The sequence below is a fragment of the Archocentrus centrarchus genome, chromosome 16 (genome assembly GCF_007364275.1).
Source record: "Archocentrus centrarchus isolate MPI-CPG fArcCen1 chromosome 16, fArcCen1, whole genome shotgun sequence".
Classification (NCBI taxonomy): Eukaryota; Metazoa; Chordata; class Actinopteri; order Cichliformes; family Cichlidae; genus Archocentrus; species Archocentrus centrarchus.
In genome coordinates, this window is record NC_044361.1 from 4852228 (window position 1) to 4864550 (window position 12323).

At 40.5% G+C, this 12323-nt stretch overlaps 1 protein-coding gene across 4 annotated transcripts in view; it reads left to right on the forward strand.

Moving 5' to 3' along the window:
* The window catches only part of scap (SREBF chaperone), a 34361-nt gene that overhangs the window by 9276 nt on the left and 12762 nt on the right, over positions 1 to 12323 (forward strand). For all 4 annotated transcript variants that reach the window (XM_030749805.1, XM_030749804.1, XM_030749806.1 and 1 more), the window contains exons 3-9: positions 1310 to 1430; positions 1853 to 2010; positions 2784 to 3004; positions 5423 to 5528; positions 5986 to 6158; positions 8567 to 8693; positions 12189 to 12301. In XM_030749805.1, the coding sequence (XP_030605665.1) occupies positions 1310 to 1430; positions 1853 to 2010; positions 2784 to 3004; positions 5423 to 5528; positions 5986 to 6158; positions 8567 to 8693; positions 12189 to 12301 (1019 nt within the window). The remainder of the gene's footprint in view (positions 1 to 1309; positions 1431 to 1852; positions 2011 to 2783; positions 3005 to 5422; positions 5529 to 5985; positions 6159 to 8566; positions 8694 to 12188; positions 12302 to 12323) is intronic.

The window sequence follows — 12323 nt, forward strand, 5'->3', positions numbered from 1 at the left end:
ACAAGAAGTGATATTGGTATGAGAGTAGAATATGGTCATTCAAGCTGTGTGGATATGATGATCAGTATACTGGTGTTAATACTGGTGTTGAATTGATTTCATATTTGATAAAAGTGTGCAGTGGTGATTCTTCAAGCTTCATCTTGGAAGGCACTTAATTTTCTCTGGTCTTGACCTCGTTAGGAGAGAGCCCATTTTGGATTTAGTAGTTAAACTCTTACTGTGCCTTATCTTCCGTGGCCTCGACGACATTTTATCAACAGCAACTTTTGATAATTTTTTTTTTAATCATGTTTTCCTTTCTATAAATATTTAATATAAATATTTTATGCATTCTCTTACATGAGAATTTGATGGATTTCTTTGTTAAATGTGGTATTTATTTAAACTGTTTTGGGCAATTTATCAGCTGCAACATGACATCCGATTAAGTTTATGGGAGCAAGCAAAGGTGTATCAGCGTTGTTTTTAAATAGATTTGACTAAATCAGTTAACTGAGAAAGTCAGCAGTGCATTCATTGAGAACAAAAGAAATTGTTAGCTGTAGCCTTAGTGGGAAGGTTGAGGTGCTCTGTCTCAACTTAATCCCTGTGATAAAGCAGATGAAGGCATACTTGAATGCTTTCAGCTGAACAAATAGACTTGGTAATAGTTCAGTGCCAAAGACAAAAATTCTAGATGGTTTTAGAAGGAATTGGCTTTCTTATTGATAATCTTGTAATATGACTTTTTTTCATGATAATTTTTTTTTTTAATAGCAGAAAGAAAGTGGACATGTATCCATAACACTTCCATTAGAGGAACACTGTGCAAGTCTTAAAGCTTTATCCCATCCACCAATGCTCAGTCTTTCTATTTTTTTAGGGTTGCTCAACCCTATCATTTTAAACTAAACATGCCACACTTACATATACACACACACACACCGGGGAGGAAGGAAGGAAGGAGTGGTTTGGTTCTCAGATGAAGTTTGTTTTCTGAGACCCACCCATTTCCAGGAGAAAGGGAGCGGGTCCCTCCAGGTTACACACAAAACTTAATCTGGCAAGAAAAGCCAGCAGTGCTGTATTGCAACATACATCACGAGGCAGCAGTCACCTTTATCACGGCAGCTTCATCAGTCTGTTCTGTATAGCTGCACACTGATTTATTTATTTTTTTTGAAAGCACTCATATGAGTTCATGTTACAATGGGAATGATGTCTTTTTGTTTTATCAATTAGTGGGACAAAAGGATGTAGATGCTTAAATTGAACTGAATTCCTTTGTTTCCATTATTTGCCCCCCCCCCCCTTCTCTCCCTCCTAGCTATCCGTTATTGAGGCTCCCCCTGCCTGGGACAGGTCCTGTGGAGTTCACCACAGTGGTGCGAGACTACAGCGTTCCTTCCCATGAGCCTCAGGGTGACCTTGGAGAGCGCCCTGACTGGGTAGGAGAAGAGAGAACATAAAATACATAGTTTTCTGTAACTCTGTACAGTTTCTGACTATTGCCTTTATTATTATTCCTTAAGATGCATTTTTTTTCTAGAACACTGACACTTACTCTAACCTGAAGTAAATTTTAATTTTAAACTTGAATCCCCAGCCTGAATTGACAAAAAAAAGAACTTTTAAAAAGATGGCTAAGCAAAGATGGAGGCTCATGAATAGTAAAGCAGTAGCTCACTTGTTTTGCTAGCAGTAGTTTTAATCTGCAGGTAAACAGAACAATAAGAAACATGACATGGATCACACAAGACTTTCACTGTCTTAGTTCTAACAAAAATAAAAATCAATCAGCAGCAGCAGCTCGTTCATTGTGCTTAATCACCTTCTGTTTATCTTAATGTCATCTACGTATTTGCTGTAGTACCGGGGTCCTCCAGTCGCCTACATCCAGCAGGTGTTGGTGAAGGCAGCAGTGTCTCCGTGGGACAACAGCCTGGTGCCGGTGGATGTTTTTCGGTCACCTCTTGGTCGAGTCTTCACCCTGCTGGAAGAGATCCGCAACCATGTTCACACCGACAGGTAAACGTGGACAACCTAGTATGTGACAGTGGTTGAATAAAGTATTTACAATAACACAATGGGGGAAAATACTACATTACAAAGTATAATATAGAATGAAGACTAAAAATGCTTAAGGTAAGAAAAGTAAAACTATTCATGATGAATAATGGCTTCAAGGAGAGTTATAATTTTTTTGTTTGTTTGTTTTTTCTTTTTCAAACTGCAGTGCTGTCCATGCATTTAAACTTGGTAAAAGCAGCTTGTAAAGTAAGAGCTTTAAATGGTCTTTATTACTATAAATCCGTTCACTAAAGGGGAGGATTTCATCAGTTATGTGTGGAATGACTGTAATTGTGAGTTAAGCATTGTTGTTTTTTTTAGCTACATTAGCGTCTGTCTTAGTACAATTTAAAGCTGTGAACCAAAAGCTTCTTTGACTTTGGTGTGTGTGTGTGTGCGCGCGGGGGGGGGGGGGTAAACCTCTATGATGCTGAGGTGAACAGTCAGCTGTTGATCTGTTGTAAACAACAAGGTTTATGTTTTGTTTTGACTACTGTACCATGCTGGTGCTAGTTCCTAGAGCAGTTTTGCTGTTGTGCTTCTGGTCCTAATTAAATACTTGAACTATTTTTTTTTTCTCATTAACAGTTCATTGCTAATCAATAGTTTATTATGCTCAAATCATATTTATTCCAGGTGGGTTTGGTATCTGTGAGCTGTATTGTATCGACTCCTTTTCTCACACCTCCTCTCCTCTTGTCCTCACCGCCGTCTCGTTCTTGTCTCGTCAGCTCCGGCATTCGCAGTCTGGAGTCGCTGTGTCTCCAGGTGACAGACCTGTTTCCAGGGTTACGGCGGATGCAGTCGGTGCTGCCGGAGCATGGTTGCCTTCTTGTTTCTCCTGGCAACTATTGGCAGAACCAGCGGGAGCTGTTCGACTCAGACCCCGACCCTCTCAAGACCATCCAGAAACATGAACCGAAAGGCTTGCACACCTCAGCCACATTGCGAGGTAGTAATCAGGATCCAGTAGTTCCTTCCGTGTGTGTGTGTTTGTGTGTGTGGGGTGGATTGGTGTATTCTGAAGAAGATAATGAAGCTTAGTGCTGTGGTCTCATATGGTTGTGACCTGTGGTGCAGTATTGCTGATAGACTTTTGTCTTGGTTAGAACATTGATTGATTAGTGAGTATATAAATGGTGCTCAATTTGGTCTGCCACAAAATTGGTTGCACACTTTTTTTTTTTTCCTTTTTATATCAGACATAGAATATGTTTGTCTGATTTGTGTTTGAGGGTATACTCTGACAAGGAAATTGTTACCTTGGAAGTCCAGTACATTTGACTTGTGATCACTGCGTTTCGTGTCAAGGAGCGGTTAAGTGAAACATGTTCAGACCTACATCTTCAAGTCTGTGGCACAGTACACAGTGCGTGTAGTGTTATCTCTAAGCATGTCCAAGCTTGGAAACTTGGCACTTCCTTAACCAGAACTTGTGAAAATTGAGGTGCTAAGTAATTAACAAATCTAAGGCACTTAAGAGGGTATTGTGTCACTGCACCCAAAATGTTTTAATTTCGACAAACCTCCAGTCTTACCTCTGCTCTTATTGTTTGTGCAATGCAATGGTCCATGAGATGAACTCAATTCTGTCAGAAACTGTCACTGTTGGACTCTGTCAGTTCTTTAAATAGTGTCTATAGTATGGTCAGTTAAAATGCAGCAGAAAGCTGCAGGGAAAAATACAATCTGGTATACTCTGCCTTGTTGAAAGTAGTTTGCCATCATTCAACATGTGTAATTGCTAGGTGGATTAGTCGTATCAGCCAACTAAGAGGCTTTCGTATTGACTGAGAACAAGCAGTTTCATTCCTTGGGAACTTACTGAATTCTTTTAAAAGTCTACCCACTGACACAGTGAACAAAGTTTCCCCTTCAGCATTTTTCCTGATCTGCCAGTTCAAGTGATTTAGAGCTGCAGTCGGGGACAGCTTGGCTGCCAGATAAAGTCAGACTGATGTTCTTGTTCACACTGAGCTGAGACGAGGCCAGTCAGGCTCCCTTGGGAAACATTGTAAATTATATCCCAGCTGCTCTTGCAGGGCAAGAGGTACCAGGTACCCAGTGTAAAATATGTAAATATGAGAAATGACAGTCATAAGGATGAAGGTATTTTGAGATCATTATATGAATATATTTAAAAGATGGCTGTGACTTCAGTAACTGTTTTGTAGACTTAAATTTAAAGCCTCAGTTTTTATAAGATATGAAGGCTCATACCTATGTTTTATCATGTGAGAAGGGGTTTCCTTCACCAAGAAGTGAAAAGGCAAAGGAAAGGCACAATGTGACCGGTATGTGGATAAAACGTCTTCCTCTTCCTCCTCCTCACCTTGAGCCTTCTCTCCTGAACTGAAGTCAGGGCTCTAACACATGAAAATGTGCATAGGCATCTCATTTATTCCTGATGTTTTCACAGTTACTTATTGTCAGCAGATTAGACGTGCGACCCTCCCATCCCCAGACAGATGACAACAAGCCAGCTAAACAACAACAGCTGGTTCTAAGCTACATTATTATTATTATTGTTACAGCTAATGTTAGACTAAAGTGTCCTAAAAATCACATTTTCCCTCTGGTAAACAGTTTGATTACAGCCTCACATCATATGAAAGTTTATTCCCTAATTGTCTGATTTCGACTCTGTTAGATCCACGGCAAAGAAAGTTTCACTAAAAGCAGCACTTACACAGAGAGAGGTTCAGGATATCCTTAATGAGTTACCACAGTATCGCTGACATAGGACACAAGCGAACTTCACTGATTCATCAAAGTTTTATAGCCTGCTCAAGAGTATATAGACGTGAACACCCAGCATTTTGACAACTGAGGTAACTGTGGACTGACAGCCTACAATGACTACAAGTGAACGGCAGCTGGAGTTTTGTCCTATGGTGGCCACTGTAGCTAGGATTATACACTTGAATTGCGAGGGGGTAAGAAGACGGTGAAAACTTGAAAATTCACACCATAGATGCAGGTGCTAAAAATCTCAGATGAGTTTGATTCCTGGCAACCTTGATCTCAAGTTAAAAATCAAAGGAAAATGAAACGAAATGAACAAATGGGACCTGTGTGTTATCTCGGTGATTCAGTGTTTGAGGAGTGACACGTTTGTGAGACGAACAACGTTCATATCTACTAAAACATCTGCCGGAGGTGGGATTGGTTGTGCCTGGCACCGCTTGTTTCCACCTAAAAACTGCTCTAAAACAACATTGCTTAACTGTGCTTGAGGGCCCTGCCTAATTAAGAAACTGGCTATAGTTAACGCTGCTGAGCGTTCATCTGGTTTTACTGAAAAAATGGGGCCTGTCACTGCAATATGAATAGGTTATTTCCATGAGTTGTTTGTCTGTGTGTGTTTCAGATTTGCTGTTTGGGGTCCCTGTGAAGTACTCGGGGGTCAGCCACTACAACAGGAAGAGAGTGGTGACCTACACAATCACCGTAGTCCTTTCCAGATATGATGCCAGGTGAGTTACAAATGCAGCGAAACAGCTAAAGGGCAACTAAAGGGCAGTTCTACTTAAATTTAGTTTAGTGGGTTTTTTTGTTGTTTATTTGTTTGTTTTCATTGGCACAAAATAATTGTATTTTTTTCTTTTCACTATATTTTTTTTTTTGCTTTGTGGGAAGACAACAGTCTGTGGACAGAACTGTTTAAATAAATGCTGTTTAAATAAAACTTAACTGTATGAGTCTTTAGACACACAACACACTGATCAGAGATCAGTTTGTCAGGTTGTAGTTGGTCACACTGATGGGGAAATTTAATTTAACTTTACAGTGGCAAATTAAATTAATCACATTTACAAAAAATTAAACTGATGAACTGATAAACTAAATATATAAATGTTTGAAATGGAGGGACGTCGTTAGTTTCTCCATGTGATCATGATGCTGATTATTTTTATGTCTGCATGTGTCCAGGTTCCTTGGCAGCCTGCGGGCCCGCCTGAAACAGCTTCACCCGTCAGCTAACTGCACCCTCAGAGATGACCACATGGTTCACGTCCACTTCAAAGAAGAGATTGGCATTGCTGAACTCATCCCCCTCGTCACCACATACATCATTCTCTTTGCCTACATCTACTTCTCCACACGTCAGTCTAACTCTTTAAGTGTGATTGGTACTCAGTATAATGTTCCACCATCTTGACCCCCCACCCCCGTTGACGCACCTCGCCGCAGTTGAAATTTGAAACGTGCCAAAGAGCAAGGCTAAAGCCTGTGCTGCCTTTTTGTGTGCACAAGTGTCTGTGAGCCAAGGTTGTCCCTGTCTGGTGCAGGGATAATCCTCACATGGGAACATTGCACACCGCTGTAAGAATGCGCCCAGCAAACCGTTGGCTACGTGCCAGCACAAACATTAGCTCAGGGAACAAACACACACACACACACACCCACTCACGTGCATAAAACACACTCAAAGTACTCAAAATGAATTTTCACCTACAAGGTGATTAGATTACTTATATTTGGCACTGAAAAGAAAGTAATGTTTCTTGATGAACCCTAAAGAGAGACATATTTTTTCATACTGGAAAACCTCAAAGAAAACATCAGGTAAAGTGCCCCTATTAATTTTTTATTTTCCCGTATCCTTTAGAGTCATGGGCAGCCAAGGCTTACTGATACACATGAGGAGTGAAGGCTGGCCTGTGTGGTCCAGTGTAGCAGAAGAGCTACTGTAGCTCAAATTGCCGATATAATGGTTCTGATAGCAGAGTGTCAGATTACACAGTGCATCACAGTTTGTTGCGTATATGGCTGCATAGCTGCAGACCAGTTATGGTGCCCATGCTGACCCCTGTCAACCGCCAAAAGCGCCAACGATGGGCCCCTGAGCATCAGAACTGAACCACAGACCAGACCTTCAGTCCCATTCAGGGGGCTAGTGAAGTCCATGCCTCAACAGGTCAGGGCTGTTTGGACAGCAAAAGGGGGACCAACACAATATGTGACCCGATCTGGCAAAAGGAGTTACAAGTCGCGGGGATGATAATTTCCGGGTTCACGGGATGTTCTTAGCAACAAGGGCGAGACCGCTTACATTTTTCGTACGTGCTACCAATAATGCTATTAGTTACTAGCACATACGAGCGCTCAAAACACGTAAGCAGTTTCTCTCTTGTTGCTAAGAACAACTCGAGAACCCAGAAATGACCTGCAATACCGTGTGTTGATTCATATGTTTGTTGGCATAAGACTTGCGACTCCTTTTGGCAGATCGGGTCACATTTTAGCCAGGTGGTCATAATCTTATGCTTGATCTGTGTCTCTCAGGCTTTTCTTCTATTATTTGTCATCCTCCCTATTTAACGTAATGTTATATGGGTTAATAATTCATAACCAAGCTTGCAGCTACTTTGGCACACCCTGAAACAAAGACTGAGCATCTGTTTTAACTAAATCCAGGTGCTGCCAGTGACCTCTCAGTCTGCTTCTTCTAAAATGTCTCAGCTATGAGGAAAATACACCAACTGTTCTGTTTGCTGCAAGCGCAAACACAAGTGTTTATGCATTCCTGGTAGCTGAGCAAATGAAGACCCAGTGGTTAAATGTTATTTTATTTTGTTTTTTATCTTGGTGTCTTTTCGAGAGAAAAACCTTTTCTTTGTTTGTTGTTAGCACATCTTTCCTACTCTTTGGGTTTCCAGCTCTTTGTGTAACGGCGTTACATGTGTAACCAACATTGCCTGTCTTTTATGCCAACTGAAAAGTGAAGCAACATTGGTTACACATCAGGGCCGACTGGGCTGGTAGTGTATTACACACAGTGAAACGATGTGAGGGGAAAAAAAATCCTGCATCTTTTTGAACATTAAAGTGTGTAATTCTAAGTAAACCTGTTATTTACTCAGCAAGACTCAGCAATTACTGCAGCTGTAGAACTGCTCTGTTTTGTGAAATTCACATTTAATAATAAAAAGGAGGGAATTTATTTAGAAAGTGTGATATGAAACGGAGTCTATACACCAATAAAAGACAGTGGAAAGAATGTATGTGAAAGATGAAGCGGTGCGTCTTCATTTCTGTTCTCCCGAGGCTCAAGCAAAATTGAAAGGTCAAAAGGTTCTACCATGTTACTTTTTTTCCCAATAATACAACAGAGCTCTCTTTTTTTTTCCTCCAAGGAGTTGGTTTGAGGTCCGTTCTTATTTTTGAAACATCGGGGTCAGAAAGTTCGGTTATTTGTCTCACCATTGTTTTATCTGTTCCCTTCTGAGAACGACCTCTCCTTCCACTCCTACAATGTAGGAACTTTCAGAATTTGAAGTTTAAGAGAAAACCTGCAAGTTTGAAAAATGGATAGCCTGTACAGTTTCATAACTCCTGCATATTTTATTAGCAAATCTGATGTTCAGTGTCAATTGACATTTAAAAAATTAAAGTGTGGAAAAACTGAAATTCCTTCTCCAGTTCATTAACATCATTTTGAAGGATTAGTTTAAGAAAAGGTCTGGCTGAGGTTCTGAATCTCCTTTTTTTTTTTTTTTCCCCCTTGCAGGTAAGATCGACATGGTGAAATCTAAGTGGGGCCTGGCTCTGGCTGCTGTGGTCACAGTCCTCAGCTCTCTGCTCATGTCTGTGGGTCTGTGCACGCTGTTTGGACTGACACCGACGCTCAATGGAGGGTAAAAACCCTTTTCTACATACTTCAGTGTCTGAAGATTACTAAATGCATCTGATCTCTGCTCTTCTTAGTCTGCGAGGAACAGACACAAATTGTGAAAACATGTTTGTGTGTGATTTTGCCGGCAGATGGTTATTAGATTTATGCTTCTACATTCAAGCTAAAGAATGCAGAGACTATTTCAAAATCAGGTCCAAACTAAAATGTTAGAAAATTACTTACATCTTTTCTGGTTGTACATAGAAAATGACACATGTATGTTGTATGTTAGTTAGGGGGCAGATTGTATTATGCACATTCTGCTTAAAGCTGAACACTAGAAACCTTTTTTAAGAATGAAAAAAACATATATATCCAAGTGACTAAAGAACAATCTGAAAACTGATCAAATTGATCAGCGTGCTGTGGATAATGTGTTGCATATTTCACAACCAAATGACAAGAGAATACATTTGGGTCCAGAAGTATTTGGAGGGCACAATTTTTATTCATTTATTTTTTTTGGTGAAAACACAGCATTAGGTGACAACATTACATGAATATCTATGGGTTACATACATTAAATGATACCTATGGGCTCTAGACTTCAGGCAGTCATTGACTGCAAAGGATGTTCAGCCAAGTGTGGAAAAACAATCGTTGCATTTAAAATTCTTAAGTTTTTTGAGTAGATTTTTATGATAGGGTTAGGGTTAGGGTTGCAAACCAGCCTGAAAACAGTTACTAAACATTTTTTAAGAGGTTGGAGTGAAATTAATTTAACTTCTGAATCACTGTTGAAATGACGTCTGCAGTCATTTCATTGTTGTCTTCATGTTGTGTTATTGACATTCAACTACAGGGGTTGGACAATGAAACTGAAACACCTGTCATTTTAGTGTGGGAGGTTTCATGGCTAAATTGGACCAGCCTGGTGGCCAATCTTCATTAATTGCACATTGCACCAGTAAGAGCAGAGTGTGAAGATCCAATTAGCAGGGTAAGAGCACAGTTTTGCTCAAAATATTGCAATGCACACAACATTATGGGTGACATACCAGAGTTCAAAAGAGGACAAATTGTTGGTGCACGTCTTGCTGGCGCATCTGTGACCAAGACAGCAAGTCTTTGTGATGTATCAAGAGCCACGGTATCCAGGGTAATGTCAGCATACCACCAAGAAGGACGAACCACATCCAACAGGATTAACTGTGGACGCAAGAGGAAGCTGTCTGAAAGGAATGTTCGGGTGCTAACCCGGATTGTATCCAAAAAACATAAAACCACGGCTGCCCAAATCACGGCAGAATTAAATGTGCACCTCAACTCTCCTGTTTCCACCAAAACTGTCCGTCGGGAGCTCCACAGGGTCAATATACACGGCCGGGCTGCTATAGCCAAACCTTTAGTCACTCGTGCCAATGCCAAACGTCGGTTTTAATGGTGCAAGCAGCGCAAATCTTGGGCTGTGGACAATGTGAAACATGTATTGTTCTCTAATGAGTCCACCTTTACTGTTTTCCCCACATCCGGGAGAGTTACGGTGTGGAGAAGCCCCAAAGAAGCGTACCACCCAGACTGTTGCATGCCCAGAGTGAAGCATGGGGGTGGATCAATGATGGTTTGGGCTGCCATATCATGGCATTCCCTTGGCCCAATACTTGTGCTAGATGGGCGCGTCACTGCCAAGGACTACCGAACCATTCTGGAGGACCATGTGCATCCAATGGTTCAAACATTGTATCCTGAAGGCGGTTCCGTGTATCAGGATGACAATGCACCAATACACACAGCAAGACTGGTGAAAGATTGGTTTGATGAACATGAAAGTGAAGTTGAACATCTCCCATGGCCTGCACAGTCACCAGATCTAAATCTTATTGAGCCACTTTGGGGTGTTTTGGAGGAGCGAGTCAGGAAACGTTTTCCTCCACCAGCATCACGTCGTGACCTGACCACTATCCTGCAAGAAGAATGGCTTAAAATCCCTCTGACCACTGTGCAGGACTTGTATATGTCATTCCCAAGACGAATTGACGCTGTATTGGCAGCAAAAGGAGGCCCTACACCATACTAATAAATTATTGTGGTCTAAAACCAGGTGTTTCAGTTTCATTGTCCAACCCCTGTATATCCTGTTAATATTAACTGCTCTAGCTGGCTGTCAGTTATATCATTCTTTACCAACTCTCGTGCACATACCTTACTTCTGACTTTCCTCTTCCTCTGTATCGATTTGTACATGGAGTTCTGTTAATGTTCACATCATGAGGCAAACAGTGATGAAAAGGGAAGAACAGAGTGTTGAAGTGGGTTGGACTAAAATATGGGGCAGATATATTCAGATATTGACATTCGACGTTTGTCCAATCATGAGAGGTTTATCGGGAAGCAGGCATTATGGCGTGACAATGGCAAGTGGTTATCCAACCACTGACTAAGATCCATGCAAGTCCTCCGTGGGCTGTGCTTGCATAAACACACCCCAAGGTCAGCATACCAAACTATGAATACAACATGCACATTCTGCAGAGTCATGATCGGCTCCTCGCACAAAGCCACTGAGATGGTGATACAGATAGTGTGTGTGTGTGTGTGTGTGTGTGTGTGTTATTATGTACAGTGTTACTGTGTATGTGACCCAGTTATACACTTACCTCATCTCATGCTTATCTACTCTGAAACTAATCTGACACACATACTAATCTCTGGGAAATTCCCAACAGGTGTGTGCCAGGTATTGAAAAAATTTAACCGTAATTTACTCTTTTGGGAAAGGTAGTAGTGAACAAATGCTGTTTACTTGCTGCCTTGGCAGTTGGCATTATTAAGTCTTCATTATTAAAGTCAGTTTAAAGTACTTTTGTCTTTTATAATTTAGAGATATATCCAGTCACTGTGATTAATAAATCGCATTATTATTTTTTAGCAGTTCTGCTTGCAGGTCTGATTCCCTTAGTGGGAACTGTGCTTTTCTCTTTAACATTGTTAAACATTAAACATGGACTTTAAAGGGTCCATAAATGATCAGTTTTGCAAATTGTGACTATATTAAATAAAATGTAGTGAAACCAAAATAGCTAGAAATGGAGTGGAAAAGTCTTGCAACTCCAAATGTTCTACTGCCATGATATTGGTGTGCAAAAAGCACAGATTTATAAAGGAATTGATCTTGGTGACAGGATTCCAGTGGATCACTTTTTTAAATTTATTTTTTTAATAACCACTTCTTGATTCCCACCTGACCTTAATGCAGTTTATATATATATATATATATATATATATATATATATATATATATATATATATATATATATATATATATATATTGATAGGCATATGTGGTTTCAATTCACCATACAATATGCAGATTTTTTTTTCTGTCAATGTATGAAACACTAACTGCATAACTCAGCAGCTTGTCTGCGTATAGATGAAAACAGTTCAGCACAATGGTGAAAGTATAATCACAAATGTCCTGGTAAAGACAGCATTACTCAAAGTATTCTTCCTGCAGTGAGATCTTCCCCTATCTGGTGGTGGTAATTGGCCTGGAGAACGTCTTGGTGCTCACAAAGTCTGTGGTTTCCACCCCTGTTGACCTTGAGGTCAAACTGCGCATAGCTCAAGGTAAGTTTGGACAGTGTAGTTC